The 26,995-nt window shown below is 43.4% G+C and overlaps 1 protein-coding gene across 1 annotated transcript; it reads right to left on the bottom strand.

Annotated features, from left to right (window-relative positions):
* PDGFRL (platelet derived growth factor receptor like) lies at window positions 1-26,995 on the bottom strand. Its single transcript, XM_064449529.1, has 6 exons — window positions 26,740-26,995; window positions 18,596-18,890; window positions 7,315-7,466; window positions 5,545-5,838; window positions 5,101-5,240; window positions 1-745 (listed from the first exon to the last, which is right to left on the bottom strand). The coding sequence occupies exons 1-6, from the start codon at window positions 26,792-26,794 to the stop codon at window positions 557-559; spliced, it is 1,125 nt and encodes a 374-aa protein (XP_064305599.1). The 5' UTR covers window positions 26,795-26,995; the 3' UTR covers window positions 1-556.

Genomic DNA, 26,995 nt, shown 5'->3' with positions numbered 1-26,995 from the left:
TTTAGGTTTTCATAATGTTCAGAAATTTAATTATTCTTGCAAAACAAACATTTGCTATTGGCTAATTCTGTTACAAGGTTTGGGGTTTTTTTTGTTTGTTTTTGTTGTCATTTTAAACATAGGCAGAACTTTAAAATTGCTTAGCAGCAGAAGAGCTACATGTACTTGGTGGATTTTTTTTGAGGATATTTAATATCATCTCAGTTCTCAGATACACACAAAAAAAGGCACAAACCCTACAGCGGGTTAACCTTATGAAAGAGTTTGAGCAAAAAGGGCATATGCAAAGGAAACTCCAAGACCACCTATTCCTAAATATAATAAGCCCTATGCATGTTCAGGCTTAAACATTAATGCTTCATAGTAGTTTTATTAACTGACTACTGCTGGGCATAGGGAATGCTGTTGTGGCCTGTCAAGCTAGTGAATATGGAATGCTTTGACACATGAAAAGAGACAGTGATAGAGAAAGCTTCATTTAAACATTAAGAAAGAAAATAAATGGCTATAGTGTCAAATAACATACAGTTCATTCTATGTCCAGAATCCTTCCCTATCAATTTAGTTCAACTTTAGTAGCTACTGTTGTTTCTCCTTGTAGGTTCTGAGCTATGCAAATGTAGTTTCCAGCATCTCTGGCGTCAAAATCCTCAACAATGAGAACACTCTTTGAGATTCTTGTGGTATGTCCAGTTCCTCTGTTTATCAGTCTCCAGAAGTTTTGGATAATCACAGGCCTCTCAGACTGTTTAAAAGAAAAAGAAAACCCACCAAAATACAAACCCACCCACCCACATAAGAAAATACATGATTCTGCAAAGCATTTAGTGACACTACCCTATCACACCCTGATGCAAGAGGTCAAAGAGTTGGAGTCTATATCCAAAAATCAGCCTTAAGTGAGGAAACTGAAGGTGTCTGGCAGTTGCAGCAACATCCCTGCACTAAATATTGACATACCAATAAGTTATGCCAAATAAGGCTAATACGATGGTGCTTCCACTCTAAGTGCAGGTACTGTACAGCTTTAGATTAGTGATGGGCTGCTAAAGCTCTGCCTGGAGTGTATGAATGAACTCAGCTGCAGTTGTGGGCCGCTTACCCAACTGCTTGGTACACACCTTAGTACTTAAACAGGCGCGAGTAGGTTGGGGGAGATGTCAGGATAGACATGTGAGCTTATTTTCAGACTTTCAGTGTGTCTCAAAAAGGAAGGCAGCAGCAGCGTGCATTAGCTGACCAAGCTTTACCTAGTTCTCTTTTAGCACAGAAAGTAGCTTTAAATCATGTGTGGCAAACTAATTCCTCCTCCTCTAGTTTCAGAAACAGTGTATTAGATGGCATATAAACAAAGCGCAACAATTCATAAATGCTTCTAAATTAATCCTCAAGTTGTGCTTTCCAAAATATATATGTAATGGCAAAGTGAAAAATACAAACAAGGATGCTTAGAAAGATGCTTTTTAGATTGTGGTGGTGTTACAACAGGCTTTTTTCTTCTCTTGTGTAAGAGAATTCTCTGATGGCCTGTTTGTCAGGTCACATGCCCTGGCACCTCAGAAGTTTGCAACGCACTGCATAAGAGAAAATGGCTCAAAGACAGCCTTTCCTTCCAAAATCCACTATGCCAGTCAGCAGCTTTAATCACACTGGCTTGTGCTAGACCAATAATCTGGCTAAAACTGAGAGGTTTCTGTTTGGAAACCATCTCCTCTTGCTTCATGAAATAGATTAGCATTCATATTGGTAAATGGCTACAAGGCTTAAACTAATAGTAACAAAAGAATAAGTTCTTGCAGCTTAGGGATGAGTCACAGTGCAGTCAGAGAATGCCTAGGAAGTGGCAGGGGTTTACAGCTAGCAAGAACTTTTTTTGAAAAACTGATAATCAGCTCATCTAGAAATTCTTACCACTTCAGAAGGAATCAAGCCACTTAACAGCGCTCTACCTAGCAGAGCACTACCTCCTGCACCCAGCCTGAAAATCATGTGCTACCTACAATCAAGTACTACCGAACACAATTCAAGCTTAAGTTAGTTCTTAAATATAGCAAGTGAACGTCCCTGACCCTACAGAAAGTGAAGGTGAAGGCCATGGAGGCCAGCTGTTCTTTGCCTGGTTGGGCTCCTGCTAGCCCAGTTTTTCTCAAACTAATTGCCTTCTGCTTTGAAGCTAGTTTCAGGGAATCATATTAAGGAGTGGATCATGAGTATGTATTCACAACAGGTGAATGAGCAAATGCAATTGTCAGGGAGTGGCAAGGAAAAAACAAAGAAAAAACCACGCAGGTAAAAAAAAGGTAAGAGGGAGAGGCTAGTGACCACAGAGCTGAGATGAGGGTCTCGCCAATGCAATACACCTAAGAGCAAGCAGAGATTGAAGTGCTGATTCTGCTCAGGGATTAAGTGGTACATGACAGCCATGGTGCTGGGTGGGGTGGTGGTGAAAAAAACTCACTGATCTCCCTGCACTGAAAGCAGCAGCAATGAATGGAAACACCCAGTGAATCTTAACTTTGTCCATCCTTTTTCTTGCACAAAAGAAGGTGTATCTGACCAGCATCACTGATGGCCCGCTCCCTTCTCCCCCCTCCCCCTTTTTTCATTTGCAGTATGTGAATACTTCCTTATTAAATGTTAAGTCTCCAACAAGGGTACAGTGCTTCTACTCCTCTGACATTTACTTAATAATTTTGTTGGGGCAGAAACCCAAACACAACTCTTCCCTCCCTATCCCCCGGCACAGATGGAGCTGAGACTGTTTACTCCAGTGGATAAGCACAACAGCCTTTTTTTTTCCAGAGCAGATGCAGGCCACAGGCCAAAGTGTCTCAGTCCCTGTAGATGGGTGCAGTGAAAGGGTGTAGTCCTCTGCTGATGATAGTGCATGTGCCCTGCACTGCATCTGCAGTATCCACAGCAAACAAGGGAGACAATTTGTGTGTGTTTAGTCGTTTAGCACTGACTGACCATAGAGAGGCATAACTGCAGTGCACATGCCAGCACAGCCTCAGGTGCTGTAAGACCACTGGAAGGACTGAGCCAAAAACAGCCAGCAACCAGGCTGGGCCAGCCATTCAGCTCCGAAAGATGGAAAAGTAGCAAGGGGTGTAGGCTAACAAGATACAGAATTTTGGCAGGCCAGGCTGACTCTAGAATTTAATTCCTTGAGTTGTTTGTTCTTAGTAACTACAGTTAGTTACAAGAGACATAAAATTGGTGTTTGTATAGCCAGTTACTACAGTCCAATAAACAGGTATCAAGGGAAGCAAAAAAATCCCAAAACCCACAAAAAACCCAAAACCACCACCCACACAAAAACAAACAGAAAACCGTATCAATCACCAAAGCTAATGTGATCAGCAGGGGCATTTCTTCTCCACCCAAGAGAGTGAATCGTTGTAAGACTGTCAGCGTTAAAGCCCCAGCTTGATTAAAGGCCCACCTTGAAGGGTAAAGGGTAAAGACACTGCCAATGCATCTCAAAGTAATGCTAAGAGCTAAATTCAGAGGAAGATCTTGGGCATTTAACTCAAAAAAACCACTATTGCTCTGCAGCTCCCTGAACTTCGAGGCTCTTCACTTTTCCCTAGCGTTTTACTTTTTACTTCACCAATAGCTGCAAGCTTCTCTGCTTGTTTATACATCCATCCCTGTCCTTCCTAACTTCAAGCGGACACCAGAAACAGGAATTCTGCCAAACTCTTCCAATGCTCCATCCAGTAGTTACTCTTCAGACCACCTAATGCAGGCTATCAGTACCAAGCCTCTCACCAAATGCAGTTGAGGCTGCCCTCATTCAACAGCCAGGACAGGGCAGGGAGGGGAAGTGGGTAACTGCTCACAAACTCTGACTTCAGTAGGCTCAGCAGGAAAACTTACAACAAGCAGCAGAAAAAAAAAAAATCAAAATGAGGTGGAGGAGAGAGGGGGAAGTGAAAGAACAAATAAACATCTAAGCAAGGGCTAGAAACCTGGTTCTACACGCCCAGTGCCCTCACCAGCAGTTCAAATCCCTTTTGTGCTCACTTGCTCTCACTATTTTTTCCTGAGGAAAGGCACACACCTTTCCAAGACATCAGAGTGCTACAGTCTTTATCTTAATGGCTACCGCAAACTTCTGGGGCTTTAGATCTGTATTTTCTCAAGCCAAGTAAGCACGGAACTCCAATCACTTAAGCAATTACCTCTGCTGTCAAATTACTTAATTCTATGCTGGCTCAGGGAGACCAGTGCTGATACAAGTACCTTATTAGAAAACTCTGCATCGTTCTTTGACAGCCCAGCACCAGGAGGCCTGGCAAATGGCATACAATGCAAACCCTCAGGTCCTAAAGGGTCCCTTTCCTCTGATGAAGGGTTCTATCTGCCAGCAGTCCTTCCCTTGCTCCTAGCCTGCTTAGGATAAACAGCAGTAGAGATGAAGCTGGTTGAGAAACAGTGCCTTGCTGTAACTGGTCATGGTAGGTAGAGGGACAAGAAAGAGGACCATCAATGATGCTAGTCAGATACACCTTATTTTGTGGAAGAAAAAGGACCAACAAAGTTCTAACATTCACTGGCTATTTTCAGTTGATTCTTCCAGCTAAGGCTGGGCAAAAGCAGATTTCTGTGCTTCTGAATGTGGGCAACAATTAAGGTTAAGTTTCTGTGCTGTGATGATTCATGTGCCTGAGCCATGGAGATGGAAGGGATATCAAATGCAGAGGCATCAGTGAGGCTTTGTGGCTTGCCCTAGAATAGCTTCCTGACGCTGGCTGGCTTTGACCCTGTCTGAGGCTTTTCTTTGTAAAATCTGCCAGAGGGCAAATGTCTCTGGAATGGAAACCTGAGGGAGGAGGGAGCTTTGCTGAGCTTGATTTTTGCTAACATGGGTAAAACTCTCAGGCTTCATTCCTGTGCTACTTCTAGGCTCTCGGGGAAAAATGGGCTGAAATTCAAAAGGGATGTGCTGCCTCCTCCTGCCAGCATGACTGAGCTAGCAAGAGGCAGACACCACAATCTGGAAGAATCTTTACTCCAAATCTAGACACTGACTGACATTCAAAGCATTGCTTTTATGGAGAACAAACCATTTCAGGCAGGGCATATGTCGCTTACCTCTTGCCCTGGGTACTGCCACCTGAAGCTCACGTCTACATCTGGCTCCCCAAGGACTGTGCAGATTACATGAACGCTGTCACTGACTTCTGCTCTGTTGGATGACGCTGCAATTGTGGTTGAGGGCGGGCCCTTCGGAACTGATCGAGAGTGTTTGGAAGCAGAAAGTTAGTTTCTAAAGTTAAATACAGTGATAAAATTTATGTCAGTTTTTGCCTCAGTTTGCTTAACGCAATAGGTAAGTGATGTACATCTGCAACTTTCCCCTCTACACTGGGAAACTGCTAGAATTTAAATCTACAAAGTTTTATCATGTATACTTTTGATCAAGATTTTAAAACTCTGATTACATTACTATTTTACTTTTTTTTAAAAATTGTTTTCTAATCAATGTCAGCAGAAAAAACAAGAGTCCATGTAAGGATATAGAAAACTGCACCTTACCTTCCACATACAGTAGATGATACTTGATGGAAATCTGAGGTGCTCCCTGTGACTCTGCTTTGCAGTAGACAATACCTTTATGATCAGAAGTAGGGTGCTGGTAGACAAAACCCTTCTTCACATCATAAATAATATCAGTTCCATCTGTTTCAATTTCTTCTGCTGGAAATTCCCTGTGTAGAGTTACTTTTGCTGAAGGAGTAGTAACACGGCATGGGATGACTGCAGGTTTATCTGGGCTCAGGTAGACAATCTCAAAATAACTGGGAGTAGGTACAAAAAGTTCCTCTTTATCTGTGCAGAAGAGTTGATATAGTTAGAATAATATTTACATCTTGGTTTAACAGAAAGAAGAGAAAGTACATATAACAAGAGAAAATTGCTATGAGCAACATTAGAAGTTAAGCCAAAGTTTTTTTCTTTAAATACGCACACACAAGAAAAAAAACCACCATTATTTTTCTAACCTGTGAGTATATATTTACATAGCTTGCATTAAAAACAGTGAAAAGAAATACAAAGTATTCTTCACTGTAATCAGATTTTTTTAATCTTAAGAAAATCTTTGGAATTCCTTTTTAATAGGTTTCCAAATACTCATCTGGATCTAATTCTGTTCACTTGCCCGCTTTTAAAGGGTAACACACATAAAAAACCACCACCGTTGGTAAGATAAGCACTACTAGAAAGTAGTTCTTTGGAGCTACAGCCTTTTTATACATACGATTTTAGGCAAAATGTTTGATTTACGGATCTAAGTAGCTGAAATATTTAGTGCTTTTAAAATTACAGTTAAAGAGTCTTTCCATATTTGGCATGCTTCTTAGAAATATAAAGCTGAAATTCCTCCTTCTAGCACTAGCATTTACATAATAACTCGACTGAAACGTTTATTCCTGCCTTTCTAAAGGAAAGTATCCTCAAAACATTAAGCACTTCTGATAAATGGCTTCTGCAGAGTCTCATGGTCTAATTCAGCTCCAAAACATATCACAAACAGCCCAATCTTAGCTGTCTGTACTGAAATATTTGTTAGCCAAGAATGCTTAGCTCTCATCAGGCAGTGAAAGTTGTTTTAAGATTCAGAATGTTTTCCATGAGAAGAACAAGTTAACCATCTGATTTCAGCTCTGTTGTACCAAGTAGCAACAAACTGTGCATGGTTGTCTGCTATGACCCTGTCTATGCAGCATCACAGGCCCATGCAGGGCCACAGTCAGCTTCAAGCTCTGTGGGACAACTCATGTACTTAACAGTGCTTTGCCTCTCGACATGCTATATAGATTCCTGGGAGAAATTGTGGCCTTACCAAGATCAATGAGGTCAAGATTTTTAAGTCATTGAAGGCAACTGGAAGGAGGGCGCCGGGGGTGGGGGAAGAGTCCACATGGTCATCTGAATGCCATGACAAAATGAATCTTCTGCACAGATTTATTTTCTTTATCCAGACATTTTCAAAAATTAAATATATTTTTATTCATTTTGTAGCAGACTCTCAGAATGTGTCCTGTTATTTTCAAAGGTATTTGCTTTCCATGGCATTATGCATTATTTTGGGTTCACATTTAGCATAATCCATAGGGAAAAAGGACTCATAAATCACACTAATCAAGTAATTGTCTGCTCACCAGCACTGTCTTCCTTGACATCCACTAAAAAAAGATGAAAATTGTGGAAGAAAAATCTTGACAGTGAAGTTGCTGATGTAGCTTTAGTCCTGTCTTACTAGCAAATATATTTCCATTACTAGTCCCCCAGTGAGTTAATTACCTGTGAAAAAGATGTATGTTGAACCTGTTTTAGTCTCATCCTTCCTGCATTTGTTCCCATTGCAGAGCTGAAGCCAGCAGCTATATTCACCTGTGTCTGCTGCAGTGGAGTTTGTGAGGATCAGCTGACCGTACCTGTCAAGCTGCTTTATACTAGGGAGAAGAAAAACAAAAGGCAGAGACAAGCACAGATGTATTTCCTTGTACATTTCTGTCAGCTCACTTCTATTGATTTCTTTATTCCTACTCTGCAACTGACCCACCTTTCACTTTCAGAGCTATGTTGCAAATCCCCCTTTTGCTCCAGCAAAGACCTGCTTACAAGAGTAGTTTTATCAATTTCAGCTGCACACGAGCACTTACAAGCATGTCTTGTACAGTTCATTCTTGGATTCCTTTCAGTCCCCATTTTGGAACTGGCCTGTGACTGCTGGAGACAGCGTGTTCATCTATGTTTTGTCTGTTTGTCCATGTATAACCCATATTGCATGCAGTTTGACTTGGAGCATGAAATATCAGTCCTTTTTTCATACCATTAACTGTAGCTCTGCTTCAATAGTATATAACAAAGATAATTCAGGAGTACATAAGTAGAAGGTACTTTAATAAGAGTTTGTTTGATGATTTATACCTGCTTTCAGTGTGAACGCTTTCTCATCTTTAACATCCTGGTCCAAGTTTCCACTTGCAAACACTATCATAAAGAGCTTCTATCTCCGCTTGGATTTGGCAAGTAAGTCATTCTGCATTGCTTACTCCTCTGCCTTGAGCCACCTCACTGGCATCCTCTCACTGGAGTTTCCTCTTCACCCCTCAGCTATTTCAGATCATGACCCTGAGAACCGCTGGAGGTGTGCTGGCACTGTCATCAAGTAACTACACAAAATTCAGCCTCTGTGATTATTTCAGACTTGATTTGCTTTTTTCTCCTTCTCCTGAATTTCCCAGATACATCTCAGTGGACTGGCATTTGTAAATGTGCACATATTTATAAATATGTAGATATGTGTGTGGGTACTGACAATGTTTCTAAGGGTCAAAGGTCCTATCTGAAATTCAGCAGCTACAATCTCATCTTGTTCTTTTAAGGTTTGCTTTCCTGGCTCTTTCTTGCAGACAGATGGTGTTACAGGTGGCAGTCTGCTGTGTTGCCTTTTGATGGATTGCAAAAGCAATGGTCCAACAGTACCAGTTTTCCGGGAACCCTGTCAGGACAGCCATGTGGCCGTGCTGATGCACTCCACTGCTGCTCTGACCCTTAAAAATGTTATTATGGTCAACCACCTGCCTTTATATGATGGCACATCCTGCACATGAAAGTTTCCCATTTTCCTTCGCAAGACATCGAGTTACGAAGTCGTTTCTTTTCTAACCAAGTCAGAAGAGATTGTTCAGGTTGTAGGCATTTGATAGGGAACTTCTTTTCAGTGTTTCAAACAGGGTCTGGACAAATACGCAGCCTGCATTAAGTCCGAACAGCTCCTATACCCGTATTCACCTGTGGGTTCTCTGAATATTTATTATCCTCCTATTTCTTCTCATTAATGTGGCAGTTATTCTGTAAGGCAGATGCCCAACTGAATCATTTATTTCCAGGATTAGCATGCTTTGAAGAACTACTTATCCTCTAAAACACCTTGTCACTGTGTAATAGCGGTACTATAGACATGCCTGGCTGTACTGTACACACTAAATGCTCTGTTTTGCTTTCATCTCCACTGCAGGCAGAATAACTGCTTAAACAGAGAGGCCACTACTTCCAGCTATGCGCAATTCCCAAAATTTCTGACTCCCTAGGTGCTCTGCTAGCAGTTTGCACTACTACCAGCAATCATAAGCAACGGTTCATGGAACCCAATATTCGACCTCCAACCCAGGCCAGTAGTTTAGGAATTAAACACACCAAAACCAGAACCCAAACAGGCCTAACTGAGGGTTACCTTTTCCATCAGAGCCCTCGGCCACCGTTAGTACACTCACCTGCCATGGGGCAGTTTTGAGGCCTGCCTAAGGAGATGGGAAAATCATGTTTCCTACCCACTACTGTGCTTGTCCTACACGACCTCGTCTGATTCCACTTTTTGGAATCATGTAATTATGGAGTAGTAGCATTTTCATTGTTAATAAGCACGCTACCTTACATTATAAATTACCTTCAGTTTTTGGATAAGCTTTGAAAGATTCCTATTTGTGCAAGAGGTCCTGTTAGTCCCCAACAGGAAGAAAAGAGAAATCCAAAGCATGCCCTAGTCTGTATTATTATTTTTATTTAGTTTCACAGGTCACATTTATAGGCTACATGACTACATCAGCATAAAATGCTTTGCAAATATCCAGTACTAAATGTCAACATTACAGAGAAACCATTATGCCAGAACATTTTTTGCCTCCAACCATTAATGCAGACACTGAACTTAGCTTGAAATCCCAATAGACAGAAAAATAAGGTCAGAGTTAATTAATTATTGTACAGTGTGTTCTACTTAACTGAGAACAAGCTATCCAGTAATCAATGGAAATAGCCTAGCGAGGTAGTCATCCACAAACATGTGCTAACAAAACCTGGCAACTGAGTGTGGAAGTGTTGAAACTTGTGACATGATCATATTAGGCAGACAAAACGGACCATAAAAAGTAAGCTATAAATGGTAAATCCTGCAGCTGACCAATATTTCCAGGATAACTTTTATCTCATTAGTGTTTTAGACGCTGGGAAATTTGACTCAAAAGCCAAAACTTTGCTGTGCTCTACATATCACAAAGTAAAATTGTTGTATACACAAACATCTCAAGACTATTTAAATAAATTAGAAAACTGCTCCAAAATCTTATTCCACATGTTGATCTTATTAAGCTTTAGTTATCTGAAGTTCAAAAGATCTTTGCCAGCAAAACTATGCCAAGTTTAGAAGCTTAAAAAAAACCAAAAGATATAAAAAGACAGTGTACATAGCATCACTCCTAGATCATCTAGCAAACTCCTCTCAAGCAGCTGCATTCATACTGACAAAAAAGAGCTTGTCTCAAATACAAGCTTACTAGGAGAGGAACATAAATTCTTACTGTTTAAGACAAGAAAAAAATCCCTAGCTTTCAGACTTCAGAGCACATGGTACAAAATGAAATTCAGTTATACGCATGAGCACAACCAACATCCCACTAAGCCAGCACGAGCCTGCTTTCACTAAAAGCAGTCTAATTTTGCCCTCTGCTACGTAGTTTCCTCCATACTTGTGAGAGTGCTCCTGTCCATACATACCCAGCACGCACAAATGTGCATGTGATACACGTACAGCTCTTTGCCCCAGCTTCTTCCACTGGAGCAGCTGCATCTTACATGAGTTTATTTATCAGATGAAGTTCTGTGATAAACACTGCCGGTCTTCAGCAAGTGAAAGACCCACGCTCCAAATCAGGCAGAGCAGAGACCATGTGAAGTTAGACTGCCTTCATCTAGAGTAGCTTTTTGCTATAAAGCATAAGAAGGGGAAAACACACTTGCCCTTATTTTTCTTTCATCCCTCTCAGTTTTTGATCCTTCTCATGCATTGTAGATTCAGTTTCTGGGTGAGCCTACAGTCATTAATTTGTTATGCAGAGTCTTACAAAACAGCATTCCAGCCCTTCGGTTCTGGAGGTGCACAAGGTACCTTTGACTTTTAATATCGCCAAGATTTTTGACCAGTTCAGCCAGCACACAAAACTTTCAAAGAGTTATCTGCAGGGTGTATTTATGCTGCACAAGGCAAGAGAGCATTACAGATAACAAGCTAGTCCTGAAAGCAAGCTGGTGTGCATCCCTAACTCACGAGTCAAGTTCGCATGATTCTAGCTGTCTCCCCACAGTTGCATTGCATGCTACAGTCTCTAAAGCCAAGTAAATAATTTCAGTGTGTACTGTTATTTACTCCAGTTAGGATAGTGGAGAGAGAGAATTTCTCCTCTGGCTAAAAAAGAAACAGCCAAAGAATCCTCCTCCTCCTTTTTCTCAGCGTCTTTCCCTCTCCCATATGACAATTTTAGCATTTGTTAACAGCTACAGACCTATTAAAAACTGAGACTCTCTAGTACAGCAAGCAAAAGTATTTTATTTACCAGGTCTTAAAGTATACCTACAAAGCCAAACTCAAAGCAAGCTTTGCCACTAATGCTACAGAAATGGCTTTTCTAACTATAATCTCTTCTTAGAAAAGTCATATTGTCCTCCAGGCTGCTGTATTCTGCTTACCACGTGGGCAAGTTAAAAACATGATAAGCAGGGCATGGAGACAAAACATCTGGCTTTTACCCCTACTTCTTTTTGCAACCACCCATAGGAAATAGATTACGTGGATGCTAAATTTAACTAGTTGCAAACCAAAACACCCTCTTCTCCCAGAACTACAGACAGGAAACAGAACACAGTCAGCATGCATCTTCACTGTCAGCCCCTGCCCTGGACCTCCGCTGTTAATAAACCCTCCGACCAGCTGAGCTACAAATGCCCTCACTGCCCTGAACCTTAAGGTCTCTTCTGCCTCCCGTAATTGCAATTAGTTAGTCGTCAAGAGTCCTTAAAGCCTCCTCCTGTAGCAACTAGAGTTAGAGGATGTTGGCAGCTCCCAGAAGATTTAAAGCACGTTGCTTATTGTTAAAATTCCCACCACACCAGTTGAATTTGTACATCCCTCCCATTATTTAAAGAAAAAAGCAGGAACTGGAAGCCTGAGCATCTGTTGCTTTAGGGACTTACAAACTAACAAAAAAGTGCTAGGCATTAGTCCCCAGCAACTCCATGGCCCTCACTGCCATTGCCCCTCCTCTTCACCTATCCTCCAGTGCGGGCAACCCGCTCCTTCACTTTCTTTTACCTCTTCAGACCCCAACCACATTCCCCCCCTGCTGCTGCTGCTACCAATTCTGGTTTGCACCAGTGCCCCAACTCCAGCAAGACCAGCATGGAAATCCAAGGTAAAAAGCCCAGCCCAGTTAATTACCTCAGGTTTCACTCCACACCTCACTAATTGGTAATGAAGGGATTACCTCATACTTAGTCTTTAAGCACTCAAAAAAAAAATGTTAGAAGATACTGAACATATATCCATCTAGATGACTAAACAATTTTTACTGTAGGTTATTTGCCTATATTTTTTCTGATTTTCCCCCTTTGCCCTATATTCAGCATTTTGTTTTAAAATTAGTGTAATATATTTGCAAAATTTGAAAATATGCTTCTTGCAGTTGGTGCTTGGTACAGTCTTTTGTATGCAGGGAGGAACATCTAAGTCCCTCCTGAAAGATAATAACCTGCTGACAGTTCACTTGCAAGCAGTACTGACTGAGCTAACTAAATAACATACTATATGATATTTCCAGTTAAATCCAATCAAAGCGTACTAGAACCACAAAATATAAATTTCATGTTCCACATTCTATAAAGCAGACTGTTTCATATGCATCTATAAGCACTACAGCAAAGATCTTGAGATAATTACCAAAGTCATGCTAAAAATGTGATGAAAATATAACTGCGTAAGATTCTGTGGATGATGCCTCCGTAAATTATTACTATTCTGTGACCCTGAAGTGTGCTACTAATCTGTTTTCAATTTCTCTAGTTAATTATAGGATCTTCTGCTTACATTTAAATTTTTTATTTCAGTCTAACTCAGCCTTACTGCTACAATAAGTTATTTCAAAATAATTCTGCTATGCAAAGATCACCATATTTCAATATAGACCCTTAAATATAACTACAGAATGCCACACTACACAGTTAGGAAATGCCTGTCTTCCCCCCCAAGCCCCCCCAACTACCTTAAATTCTTGTATTTTGTCCCATGTACATCACTAGAAAAGCGCTTAATTTTGCAAGAGAGGAATAGACAGTCAAACAAACAATGAAGCATTCAAGATTCCTCTCCAAAAACTGGGAATACTTGCCTTGCCTTCTCCAATGCCAGATGCTAATACTCAGATAACATGACCTGGAGGCCTACAGGACCAAATCATGCCAGCAACCTATTTGCAAATGCACAAAACATAAAATACACTTGACAATGACAACCACCATCACACACACTCCCTGTTAATATTAATTTTGCACGTCAAGCTTTGGCTTGCTGGAAGGCCAGGTCTGTATTGCAGCTGATAAACGCCACCTACTGGAATAAATCCAGATAAAACACCATTTCTTGCAAAAGAAAAAGCAGTAGCTGTTTAAACCAGCCACAAGATCTTTTGAAAGAGATTGCTGGGATAAGCCCGCAGCAAATAGGCTTGCTGCGGTAACTTACTATGACAGAAGCCTTGCACTAGCAAAAGAGGTTTATTCAGCCAGTGCAGCTCTTGAACGCCTCAGCCATCAGGGGACAACGCATCAACACACACAGCGTGGGGAATAAACAGGAGGAAGTAGAGGTCTGTGTGCAATCGCAGGGCCATGATCTCATTGCAATCACAGAGACATGGTGGGATAGCTCGCATGACTGGAATGTGGTCATGGATGGCTACAGGCTTTTTAGGAAAGACAGACCAGCAAGGTGAGGTGGGGAGTTGTTCTTTCTGTGAGGGAGCAACTGGAATGCATCAAGCTCTGCCTTGGAGTGGAAGGAGAACAAGTTGAGAGCTTGTGGGTAAAAATTAAGGGACAGCCAAATATGGGTGACAATGTTGTGGGTGTTTGCTACAGGCCACCAGATCAAGAAGAGGAAGTTGATGAAGGCTTCTACAGACAGCTGGAAGTAGCCTCACTATCACAGGCCCTGGTCCTCATGGATACTTGCTGGAAAAGCGACACGGCAAGCCATGCACGATCCAGGAGGTTCCTGCCGAGCACCAAGGACAAATTTTTGATGCAGATGGTGGAGCAGCCAACAAGGCACAATGGGCTGCTTGACCTTATCCTAACAAACAAGGAAGGGCTGGTTGAGGATGTGAGAGTTGGGGGTAGCCTTGGCTGCAGTGACCATGAGATGGTTGAGTTTAGGATACTGCAAGGTAGAAGCAGGGCTGTGAGCTGGGTTACAACCTTGGACTTCAAGAGGGCGAAGTTTGGCCTCTTCAGAGATCTGCTTGGAGGAATCCCATGGGCAGGGGGCTCCAAGAGAGCTCAACAGTATTCAAGGACCACTTCCTCCAAGCTCAAGATCGGTGCATCCTTAGTCAGGCAGAGGAGCCAGGAGACCCGCATATATGAGCAAACAGCTTCTAGAGAAACTCAAATGGAAGAAGGAGGTTCACAGTACGTGGAAGAAGGGACTGGCCACTTGGGAGATATTCCTCCCGGTGTTGTCAGGGTATGCAGAGATACGACAAGGAAGGCCAAGGCCCACTTGGAATTAATTCTGGCAAGGCATGTCAAAGATAGCAAGACAGACTTCTTTAAATTCATCAGCAGTAAAAGGAAGACTGGGGATACAGTGGGCCCACTGCTGAACAAGGAAGGGGCCCTGGCAACGCAGGATGCAGAGAAGGCAGAGTTACTGAATGCCTTCTTTGCTGCAGTCTTTACTGCTAAGGCTGGCCCTCAGGCATCTCAGCCCCCAGAAGAGAGAGGAGAAAATCTGGAGAAAGACTTCCCCTTGATTGAGGAGGATCGGGTCAGAGGTCACCTATGCAAACTGGATCCTCACAAATCCATAGGCCCCAATGGGATGCACCCACGAGTGCTGAAGGAGCTGGCAGATGTTCTTGCCAAGCCACTCTTCATCACCTCTGAAAGGTCATGGAGGACAGGAGAGGTGCCCAAGGACTGGAGGACAGCAAATGTCACTCCAATCTTCAAAAAGGGCAAGGAGGAGGACCTGGGAAGCTATGGGCCAGTCAGCCTCATCTCCATCCCCAGAAAGGTGATGGAGCAGTTCATCCTAGAGGTCACCTCCAGGCATGTAGAGGAAAAGAAGGGTATCAGAAACAGTCAGCATGGATTCACCAAGGGGAGATCATGCTTGACCAACCTTGATAGCCTTCTCTGATGGTGTGACTGGCTGGGTCGATGACAGGAGAGCAGGGGATGTAGTTTATCTTGACTTCAGTAAGGCTTTCGACACTGTCTCCCATAGCATCCACATAGGCAAAGCTAAGGAAGTATGGGCTGGATGAGTGGACAGTGAGGTGGATTGAGAACTGGCTCAACAACAGACCTCAGAGGGTCGTGATCAATGGAGCACAGCCTGGATGGAGGCCTGTCACTAGCGGTGTTCCCCAGGGGTCTGTGCTGGGTCCAGTCCTGTTCAACATATTCATCAATGACCTGGACGAAGGGATAGAGTGTAACCTCAGCATGTTCGCTGATGATACCAAGCTGGGAGGAGTGGCTGATACACCAGAAGGCTGTGCTGCCATCCAACGAGACCTGGACAGGCTGGAGAGCGGGGCCAAGGGAAACCTGATGAAATTCAACAAGAGCAAGTGCAAGGTCCTGCACCTGGGGAAGAACAACCCCATGCACCAGTACAGGCTGGGGGATAAACTACTGGAAAGCGGCTCTGTTGAGAAGGACCTGGGTGTGCTGGTGGACAACAAGTTAACCATGAGCCAACAATATGCCCTTGTGGCCAAGAAGGTTAACAATATCCTGGGCTGCATTAAAAGGAGTGTGGCCAGCGGATCAAGAGAGGTTATCCTCCCCCTCTACTCTGCCCTGGTGAGACCACATCTGGAGTACTGTGTCCAGTTTTGGGCTCCCCAGTTTAAGAAGGATGTGGAACGGCTTGAGCAAGTCCAGCGGAGAGCTACGAAGATGATCAGGGGACAGGAGCATCTCCCTTATGAGGAAAGGCTGAGAGACTTGGGTTTGTTCAGCCTGGAGAAGAGAAGACTGAGGGGGGATCTCATCAATACCTATAAATATCTAAAGGGTGGGCGTCAGGAGGATGGGACTGGACTCTTTTCAATAGTGCCCAATGGCAGGACAAGGGGCGATGGGCACAAGTTGGAACACAGGAAGTTCCACCTCAACATGAGGAAAAACTTCTTCCCTGTGAGGGTGCCAGAGCAGTGGCACAGGCTGCCCAGGGAGGCTGTGGAGTCTCCTTCCCTGGAGACATTCAAAACCCGCCTGGACGCGTTCCTGTGCCCCCTGCTCTAGGTGTGCCTGCTCAAGCAGGGGGGTTGGACAAGATGATCTCCACAGCTTCCTTCCAACCCCTACCATTCTGTAATTCTGTGACAAGCAAATAAAACACCCGGAGAAGAACTGCCTCACATGTTTCAGAAGGATATGCTAGAAAGCACAGTGTGTAACTGCCGAACTTCAACACTCCTCTTCGAAAAGAGAAGTGGAAAGGAGAAGAATATCTCTGAAAAATTACTTAACTGGGAGTGATTTTAAGGTAGCATCACACCTGCAAATAAGTGAAATGGATCACAGATTCAGATAACCTCAGTTTTTTTACATAGAGCATAGACCCTTGTACTTAATTTAGGAATAAAACGACAGTAGTTGATACCTTTGCTCACACCTCTGTGCCTCTCTCACCTAATAATCCAGGAAGAGATCCTTACAGCTCTTTCTTAGGGCATCGTTCACAGTGATCCAGTCTCCTCACTACTTGTCTTATATAGACACATAAATCTTCATAAAACAGCCACTAAAGCTAACACTACTCACAGCAAAAAAATGCCTGTGGAAGCAATCTTAAGCTCCTTATATGCCCCTCCTCTTTCAAATACAGAACTAAACTATTATATTTCATCTACATTTAGCTATGTGTACTATGCTTAAAACTGGGAAGGCAAACAAACATATGGAATTCTGGAGATGTCTAGACTAACAGGACACACATCTGGTGGGGCAGAGAAAGAGAGATCCTCAGCTGGGCAGGAGTGTTGATCTGCTTGAGGGTAGGAAGGCTCTACAGAGGAATCTGGGCAGGCTGGATTGATGGGCTGAGGTAATTTTATGAGATTTACAAAAGGCCAAGTGCCAGGTCCTGTACTTTGATCACAACCCCATGCACGCTACAGGCTTGAGGAAGAGTGGCTGGAGAGCTGCCCAGTGGAGAAGGACCTGGGAGTGCTGGTTGACAGCCAGATGAACATCAGCCTAAAGTGTGCCCAGGTGACCAAAAAGGCCAACAGCATCCTGGCTTGTGTCAGGAATAGTGTGGCCAGCAGGGAAGCGATCGTGCCCCTGTACTCGGCACTGGTGAGGCCGCACCTTGTATATTGTGTTCAGTTCTGGGCCCCTCACTACAAGAAGGACATTGAGTTGCTGGAGTGTGTCCATAGAGGGGCAACAAAGCTGGTCTTACGAGGAGAGGTTGAGGGAACTGGGGTTGTTTAGCCTGGAGGAGGCCGAGGGGAGACCTTATTGCTCTCAACTACCTGAAAGAAGGTTGTAGTGAGGTGGGTGTTGGTCTCTTCTCCCAAGTTACTAGTGATAGGATGAGAGGAAATGGCCTCAAGCTGCGTCAGGGGAGGTTTAGATTGGATATTATGAAAAATTTCTTTACTGAAAGAGTGGTCAGGCATTGGAACAGGCTGCCCAGAGAGGCGGTCAAAAAAAAACCATGTAGATGTGGCACTTCTGGGCATGATTTAGGAAGCCTGGTGGTGTTGGGTTGATGGTTGGACTTGATGATCCTAGAGGTCTTTTCTAACCTTAATGATTCTGTGATTCCTGTTCTAACAGCTATTTATGCAGTTTCCATTAAGATGTCACTACATGAAAGAAAAAGCCTTCCCAAACCCAAGGTGACTATCCGCAGCATTACACTTTAGCACGCCACAAACCCTGCAATTCCCTTCTGCACACAAAGGTAACTTTGACTGAAAAAGTAAGTACTACTCTCACTTGCTCCTTAGTGTGGCGCTTCGTGTATTGGTTTTAGTAGTTGACAGATGCAGGTTTGAGCCTCCTGAGGAAATTAATCTTAGTGTCTCAGGTGCTAACTACATTAGCAACTGGTACAGCCCACCAGGAGCCGGTCTCTGTAGAGCAACAGAGTTGGCAGCAAGTACCTGGCATCCACTCTCACACATTTTCAGAGTTTTACTTCGGTCTAGCTCTAATGTGGTTCCCTGTTAGCGGCTGGAGCACACCAGTGTCCCATTGGACATCTATTTTAGATTCCTCTGAAGGAAATCCAGTTCACGTGCTACAAGACTATTCCACAGTGCAAATCACAGGGCAGTAATTGACTTAAAGATGCTCATCCTTTTTTGTTGATACTAGAAACCACCAGGTGAAACACCTTGATTGTAAAAATGTAAACAAACAAAAAATCCAATGGTGTTGAAAGTGGTAGGGAAAAAAAATTCTAGATCTTCCCCCCCAAACAAAATGGAAAATAGCTTACCTGAGTCTGGAGTCTTTAAAGGTATCTAAGTATGAAGGATAGTTCCAAGTAACATTACTCCCCTTACACCGCAGTTCTATGCTTTGTCCTGCAGACAGGCTTAAAGTGGCAGCTAGCTTCTGGAAATGACCTTTATCCATCACCTGTGTCAGTATGGACTGGGACTTCAAAGAGGAGTCAGCAGATTCTCTCTCCTTCATTTTGGGGGTTTTGGGTTTTACTCTTTTGTTGACAGGCTTAATTTTGTTTTCCCCAGGCTCTTTTGGACGCTTACTCTTTGCAGACTGTCCAATAACTAGTAAAGTAGAAAAAGGAAGGCAATATTACTGATTAGGAAAAGGTTATATCGTCTTACAAAAAAAAAAATCTTTCTTATTATGACAGAGAATAACTAAAGTTTTGTTCTTCCTATAAAGGATTCATAAAAATGAGTAAGTTAATTTCCATAAGTTTTTTAAGTCTCTGGCATGACCCATTTTCCTGGGGAAAAGGAAAAAAAAAATTTATTAAAGAGAGCTTTCAGCCACATGTGGAAAATCTATACTTAAAGTTCACATAAACAGACAAATATGTAAGGTATGAGAACTTTACAAAAGGGAAGGGAAAGAAACACAGCATTTCCACCTCCAGTTACTTTTGTTATTTCTACCTCACGTCATTGCCATTTAGTATGCAATACTACACAAGTTCTCCGTCTTCATAAGGTTGTCACACACCCATCAGTTCTGCATAACCTTTTCACACACCATGTTACTGTAAGAGACAGACAACAGAAAACTGGCAAGTGTGGAACTTAATGACAATTTATAAAATGCTGGTAGTGATGTAGTTTTCTTTTTTACAGTACGTACTGTGAAAATACAAGTGGCACTTAAGTCATTTGAAGGTAGTATTTAATTCATTGCTTCTCTGTAAAAGCCATTCATTTTGACAGTCCAGATGAAAACAGAACCTTATTTAGAGGCAAACAATAAGAGATTTCATCACCTGCTAGAGAAAACAGGGATGCCCAGCTGCCTTTAAATACAAAGCAAAGGAAACAGAAAGGAAAAGGAAACATGAGGGGTCTCAGACTCAAAAAAAACCAACCAAACAAAAAACACCAAAACCACACAGCAACAAAAAAAACACCAAAAACACCAAAACCCCACCATCAAGATATTCCCACTTTAACTGACAGCAGAAAGCACAGATCTTTTGTGAGATAAGCTTCAAACTCTGTCCCTGGATACCAAAAACTCCACTAAATGTGCCTGATGGCTAATTCACATTGAACACAGCTTTCCCACAAGAAAATGCTTGGATATTTTATTGTACAAAAAAACAATCAACAACCTCTGGAATTAAAAATAGCCCTGCTGTATACTGAGCTAGCAGGAATTAAAACTGGTGCTGGCTGCAGTATGAACAGCAGCACTTCCAGACTCGTGCCACTGATGGCTCCTGTGACATTCCTGACACCCCAGCTGGGCATCCTGTACTGCTTCAGCCTTCCACTTCTTTAAATCCAGGCTGATGTACACCACATCTCTTGAACAGCACAGAGCCTTGTGAGCACAAATTTAAAAACCAGAAAATTCAATCTGAACATCAGAAAATGCTCTTTACTGCGAGGGTGGTCAAGCACTGGTACAGGTTGCCTAGAGAGGCTGTGGTGTATCCATCCACAGAGACATACAAAACCCAACCAGAGAGGGTCCTAGGCAACCTGCTTGAGCATGAGGCTGGACTGGATGATTTCAACCTCAGCCATTCCGTGACTCCGTGATCTCAGCAGGCAGAGTAAGGCTGCCTGCTTGCTTAGAAGCATTTGCCTCTGGTCTCACACCAAATGGAAAATAAACCAGAAGGCAGCAATGCTGCAGTCATCTTTGTTTGCCCAACGCATTTTCAACTCTTGGACTCGTGTAATAAGAACAAATTTTTTGAGAGATACACATCCCATTACTAAGATGCACCCCTCCCCTGGCACACAGTCAAACCTTTTTCTATGTTATGAGTGTTAGTGAAGTTGATTGCAAAGATGCTTCATCACCTTAAAATGAGCCAACAAACTGAAGAGACTGAATAGAAATGCCTTCCAAAGGTCATGACATTTTAAGACAAAGAGTAACATTTTCTAGTTTCTGGAAGGGAAAGTGAAACAAATATTTATGTTTCTTCCAATTTTTCTTTGCACCTGTGATGCCACTGGCCATGCAAAATTTACAAACTTGGGGGAACAATGATAACAAAGGAGAATTTCAGAGAAGTAGTTGCTGCCTCCCATGGAAGACCATGAAGTAGGGTTTTTCCAGTTGCTCAGAGCACATCACCTGAGCAAGTGACATAGCGCATACATTACAGGGGCAAACAGTTGGTGCAGGAGCACTTTTCCCCTGTGCTAGATTAGAAAGGCTCCGGTGGGTCAGGCCAAACACCTACCTAGCCAACGTCTTCGCAGTGACACCACCCAGTGCCAGATGTCAATGAGGGAACAGGGCAAACACCTCTGCTCCTTTGATACTAGTCTCCTAGCTTCCAAGAATCTTTAGCTCAAGGGATCCATGATCCACAGTTGCCATTGTTTTATTGCCCTTGGTGGATTTTTTCCTTTATTAACTTTGGTCAATTTTCAAAACTACACAAACTATACATAAATATTAGATACCTCCTAGTTTTTGTATTAAGTGAATAAATACCCATTGTTTCTCCAACAACCTTCTCCATGGCTCTTGTACTTTTACAAAACTTAAGTGTAATTCAAACATACCCTTTCTGGACTGACAAGTCCTACTCTATTCAATTGTTCCTTGTAAAGAATATGCATCTTACAACAGTCCAGTTACATCATGTTCAGGTAATGGAAAGGGGACAAAAGTAGACTGTATAGCAAGTTCAAGATATGGTCAAATCACAGCTGTGCCTATTACTGCTGTCATCTTTCCTAAATAGCTCATTGCTTTTCAAGAAAGCAATATTATGAGCTGACTTTCCCTAGAATAATCAAGTGTCACCCCAATATCACTTTCCTAAGTAGGAATTATTGGTTAGAAATTCCTAACTAGAAACTCAACGTGTATATGAAGTTCGAATCCTTTGCGCTACTTTGTATCCACCAACACAAAATTTCAAGTCCCGTTTTCACTGCTCAGTCTTTCAAAATGCAGAGATCTTTCTGCAACTTTTTACTGACAGTTTTATTTTAGCAGATTTACAAATATGCTGAAAAGCATGCGCCTTACAAGATCGCTGTGAAATTCAAAAACAATTCCATGCCCATATTGTAAAAACTGAAGATTAATTCGTACTCTTTGTTTTCTATTACTCCATGAGAGGTCTTCCCTTGGTTCATAGCACCTTGGTTCCCATGGAGTCTTTAAAAACATGCTTATCAAATTCCTTTGGGAATCCAAGAACATCAACTGAGTCATCCATAGCCATGCTATAAAGTTCTTCAGAGAACTTCAGCAGATCTGCAAAACAAAACACACTTCTGAAAAAAAAAAAAAAGGCAGCCATACAAAGCCATACTGACTCTTCTGTAATTCATGCCTATTTATTCACAAGATCAATTTACAGAATACAGAGATCTGGCTTCTGCCTGTACCTCCCTCAAAAATCTTAAAATATTGGCATATTTCTATTTCCCTCAAAAGGCAAAGTTATGTAATAGACTATGCACCCGAGTTAAGACTTCAGGTATTTCAGATTAACATTTCTTTTAAGTCTCAGGTGTGTATCATCAAATGATGGCATTTAAACACTGTTCATGTTGATTTTCACTAAAGCCAATTCTTTTGGCATATTAATGAGATATGTCCTCTAATGATTCTCCCCATAGTCAAAGATTCTGTCTCAGAGCCTGCTATTACAGTGCTCAGTAGGATACTGCACTCAAAGTTTCTGATATGCTGATCATGTCACCATTTTCCATTAAAATGTCCCTAAGCACCTCCATAATGAATTATTTGCTTGCTCCCATATTAAGTTTTATTTTCTGTAGGTGTTCTTTCTTATCCCCTCTTCCTACCAGCCTCACAAAGTTTGCGGCCAAAGTTCACAGCCCTCTCTGCCTGCCCCACCCCAGCACATCAGAGGAAAAGGATTTATGGCTAGTTTTATCCCTTTTGCAAGCTGTTTCTCAAACTCTTTTTGTCTGCCTTATTCTGGTTTTTATATTTAACCCATATGTGAGTTAACGAGCCTCTTCATCTTATGTAATTCCCTCTTCCGAAATTAAATGCATCAGTCATTTATTTGGCTTTTATTATTCCTGCAAGAATATTAAAACTACAGTCTGGCTGTTGTAACACAACATCTGAAACCAATTACCTGAGCACTGCTCCGGATCAAGTCAAGAACTGCTGCTTTTCTTGGGGGTTCTCTGAGTAGTGGCTCTCAGAAGTCATCATTTGTGGCATCTAAACAATTGCACTCGGCATCACACCCCAATGTGCGTGATCCAACCTACAAGAGGATAAGTAATTCTCCCCTTTGCTTTTCTATCCAGTCCTTGCTGCCCCTCTGATTTTCCTTAACAGAGCAGTCATTCACTCCATCATGCTGGGTGGTCAGTAACCAGTTTCTTTGTTCTCTACAGGACTGGTATTTCAGACCAGATGACTTTTACTGGCAAAACCCACCAGCAGCCAGATTTGTTGCTAAAGCTTTCTTCAACACATACTGACTGCCACTTCTCCCTTGGGTTGAGCTATCCCATCTTGCCTGTGTAATTGATACCCTAGTATTAGAAGGTCCCACTGACAGGCCTAACAAGCCTTCTGGATAAGCATTCCCTGTTGCACTTTTCAGATTTGTCTGTAGAAGTTACCCTTTGCCATGATCAGGGGACCGGAGCATCTCCCTTATGAGGAAAGGCTGAGACACTTCAGCCCGGAGAAGACTGAGGGGGGATCTTATCAATACCTATAAATATCTAAAGGGAGGGTGTCAGGAGGATGGGACTGGACTCTTTTCAATAGTGACCAATGGCAGGACAAGGGGCAATGGGCACAAGTTGGAACACAGGAAGTTCCACCTCAACATGAGGAAAAACTTCTTCCCTGTGAGGGTGCCAGAGCAGTGGCACAGGCTGCCCAGGGAGGCTGTGGAGTCTCCTTCCCTGGAGACATTCAAAACCTGCCTGGACACGTTCCTGTGCCCCCTGCTCTAGGTGTGCCTGCTCAAGCAGGGGGGTTGGACAAGATGATCTCCAGAAGTTCCTTCCAACCCCTACCATTCTGTGATTTCCACTATGTTCTGCCAACCTCAATCCCAACATTTGTTCAGAGGGACGTGGTTCTTAAAACCTTACCCCAAGGAAATGCATCATCCCAAACTGTGTGCTCTTCCACACCTGACACTCTGCCTTTAAGAAGCTGTTAAATACTCCCCTATGAAAGCTTTTCAATTTTAAGTGCCAGAAGCCTGGGTTTGATTTTCTCTAGATGAAGTTTTTCCTCTCTTTACAAGATCCCTGTTCCACGTTTCTGTAGTTCCCAGTGAGTCTGAACACTTTCCTCCTATACCACGCTCCCAGCTACACAGTGAGACCCTTGTCTCTCTGACCTTGTATTTCCCTGCAGGTAACAGCAGGGGCATTTCAGGAAACACTACCAGAGGAGCTTTTATCTACCTACCCAGAAAATCTAGTTTTGCCTCTCTGCTGCATCTCCCTGAGGGGTGAGTTTCCAAGCAAGCCATGACCACCCTCCTCCCCAACACTCCCTACAAGTCTGTCCAGGTATCTACTGTTGCCACCACTTCTGCACCTCACAATCCTACCTTCTCTCATTGCTGAATGAAGTTTAGCTGTATGCCCGATAACTAAATTCACTGGTACAGTAGCCTATCACCTAAGATAAAGACGACACACAATCAAATCCCTCCAGGAACACAGAACCCACCACGCAGATTCCCCCATTTCCTTACCCAAACTGCAAAATTTTCCCAGGGAAGGGAACAAACACAACTAGCCCATTGATGCAAGTACACAAATATGCCATGTTTGGGATACTTCACCCTCTCACTAGATTTATGCACAGGGCCCTCATAGTTTTCATCCAGCAATAGCACTTCTTATTATAAAAAAAAACAAACACCACAACAAAACCCCAAACAAAACCAGCAAAACAATAAACCCAAACACCCCCCCTAAAACTAAGACTTAATAGAAAAATATTGAGAAAACTCCTCCTTTCTACCTCTGATCAGGTCCTAATGTCAGTTCTAAGATGCACTGTACTCATTTCCTCTGCAACACTGCATTCAGGGTCCCTACTAAATCATCATGCCAAACCAGGAGACTATGCATCAATACGTAACAGAAACACACCACACAGCACTCTCATCCAATCTTTTACCATTTGTCTGCCCCTTCTTCTTGCAGATGCTACACACACAACTCCCAAATGCACGTTTGTCACATCATGCTAAAAAAAAAATCCAGTTTTGACTTGAGATATCACCTATATCCACATGCACATCTTGGTATTACCAGAGACCTTTCAACTCTCATTAATACTGATGAATTTGTCCTTGAGGGAAAAAAATGAAAAAAGTGAGATTACCATAAAAAATAATTCTTAACCACCAGGATTAAGATGAGAGAGGAGAATCTTTGTGATCACAGTGTAACAAAACAGGTTGGACAGATCTCTATTCGTAGTACTTCAAATGAAAAGCTGATCATCCAAACACTCATACAGACAATACAGGGTGACATGTCAACACAATCAACAGACAATCTACAGGGACATATTTCACTGTTCATAAACTAATATAAACTAAATTAGGAAAGCTATTCTGAAATCACAATGTCTACATTATGACTAAACTTCTAGCTTTAGAGAAGGAGCTGTCATTAAATGTGCCAGGTTACCTTCTCCTGCAGCTAAGCTTCTGGATGACAGAGCGTGAAGCACCCAGTCAAACCTCACTATAAACTAGATAAACTAAGAAAAACATATACCTGGGAAATCTTTTGCCCGAATTACAACTAATTTCTCACTCTGTGTTCTTATTGTCTATTTTTCAAACAGAAAACACTTTTCTTGATGTGGTGGTGGACACCCACAGACCAGATCTTTCAGCAGAAATCCTCTCCTGCACCACACTGATCCAGACTGCAATTCCTTTGCATGTAGTCACAAGAAAAACTGGGCTAGGGGGACTTCTGGAAGTCCCTTCACACCCCCGTTCAGTTGCTCAGAGCTTTGTCTGGCGGAGCTCCCACTGTCTCAAAGGCTGGAGACTCTACAGCCTCCCCCAACAACTTTTTTTCAGTGCATAACAGCTCTCAGGATGAAAGATTTTTTAATGTTCTTACAAGATTTTTCCCTTACGACCTCCTGGGCCACTTGTGGTAACAGCTGCCTCTCTGCCTCTCACGGTGCACCGCAGAGGCCAGCTCCAGTTCCCTACAAGCCCTTCCACAGGCTACCCAGGCCTTGTTCCCCAAGCCTTCCTCTGGGGAAAACCAAATAATTCTTTCTTTTTTGTTTCTTCTGAAGAAGTTTTAGTAAGTTTATTCGCATTTTACAATAGGGAAACAGCCTCTCTTTTGCCTAGTTAAGTCTACAGAAGTCAAGGATTGGTTATGAATGTCCCTTCCCAGTCAAGAACTTCCCCACCAAGACTTCATCACAACCTGAAACTGCGTTACACGTAAAATCTGGTCCTCTCTACAAACGAAAAACCATGCACGAGGACTTTTTTTTTTGCACCCCGATCACCACGTCCAGCACGGACCCTCCTCCGGCCGCGGCACGGGGATTTAAGCGCGGACTTAAACGCCGACCCTCCAGAGAAACGGCGGCGGGGGGCAGCTGGTGCTGCCGCAAACGCCTTTCCCCAAAACGCCAGCGCGGACTGAAACCCCATTTTCGGTCTCCGGCGGCTCGCTGGCCGCAGCCCAAGCGAGCAACCCGCCTTCCCTCCGCCTCTGCCCAGCAGGAGGGGAGCCCCGCCGCCGCCACGCCAGAGATGGCTCCCGGCCCTGGCCTGGGGGCTTGCCATGGCGAGGAGAGCGGGGGGGCGGCCGCGGCCAGCCGCCGCCGGCTTCGCGGAGCAGGGGCGGCGGGCTGAGGACCCAGCAATAAAGAAAGCCCTATGCGGCTCGCAAAGCGGGGGAGCCCCGCGGGGCGGCGGGGGTCGCGGCTCACCGTGCGGCAGCGTTTCCTGCAGCAGCAGCAGGCTGAGGAGCACCCAGAGCCGCATGGCGAGAGCGGACGGGGACGCTGGGCTGAGGCGTGGCGGGAGCGGCGAAAGCGGCGGGGGGTGGCTCGGCGGGCCGCGGGGCGGGGAGGAGCCGGGCGGCGGCCAGGCTCCCCGCCCGAGGCTGGCCGCCGGGGAAAGCGGCGTCGCGGCTGTGCTTTCTCAGGGGCCGCTCCCGCCCTTCGTCGCTGAGGGAGGGAAGAG

The sequence above is a fragment of the Phalacrocorax carbo genome, chromosome 4 (assembly GCF_963921805.1).
Source record: "Phalacrocorax carbo chromosome 4, bPhaCar2.1, whole genome shotgun sequence".
Lineage (NCBI taxonomy): Eukaryota > Metazoa > Chordata > Aves > Suliformes > Phalacrocoracidae > Phalacrocorax > Phalacrocorax carbo.
The sequence above is the reverse complement of the archived record's forward strand: the minus strand, read 5'-3'. Positions and strand labels throughout refer to the sequence as shown.

What these genes read in the sequence shown, in the direction of transcription:
- PDGFRL (XM_064449529.1), bottom strand. Translation starts at nt 26,794, where the DNA reads ATGCGGCTCTGGGTGCTCCTCAGCCTGCTGCTGCTGCAGGAAACGCTG. An exon ending in GCAGGAAACGCTGCCGCACG is followed by an intron (nt 18,891 to 26,739) that starts GTGAGCCGCGAC and finishes CTACTTTACTAG; the next exon opens with TTATTGGACAGTCTGCAAAG. An exon ending in TCATCTACTGTATGTGGAAG is followed by an intron (nt 5,241 to 5,544) that starts GTAAGGTGCAGT and finishes ACTCTCGATCAG; the next exon opens with TTCCGAAGGGCCCGCCCTCA.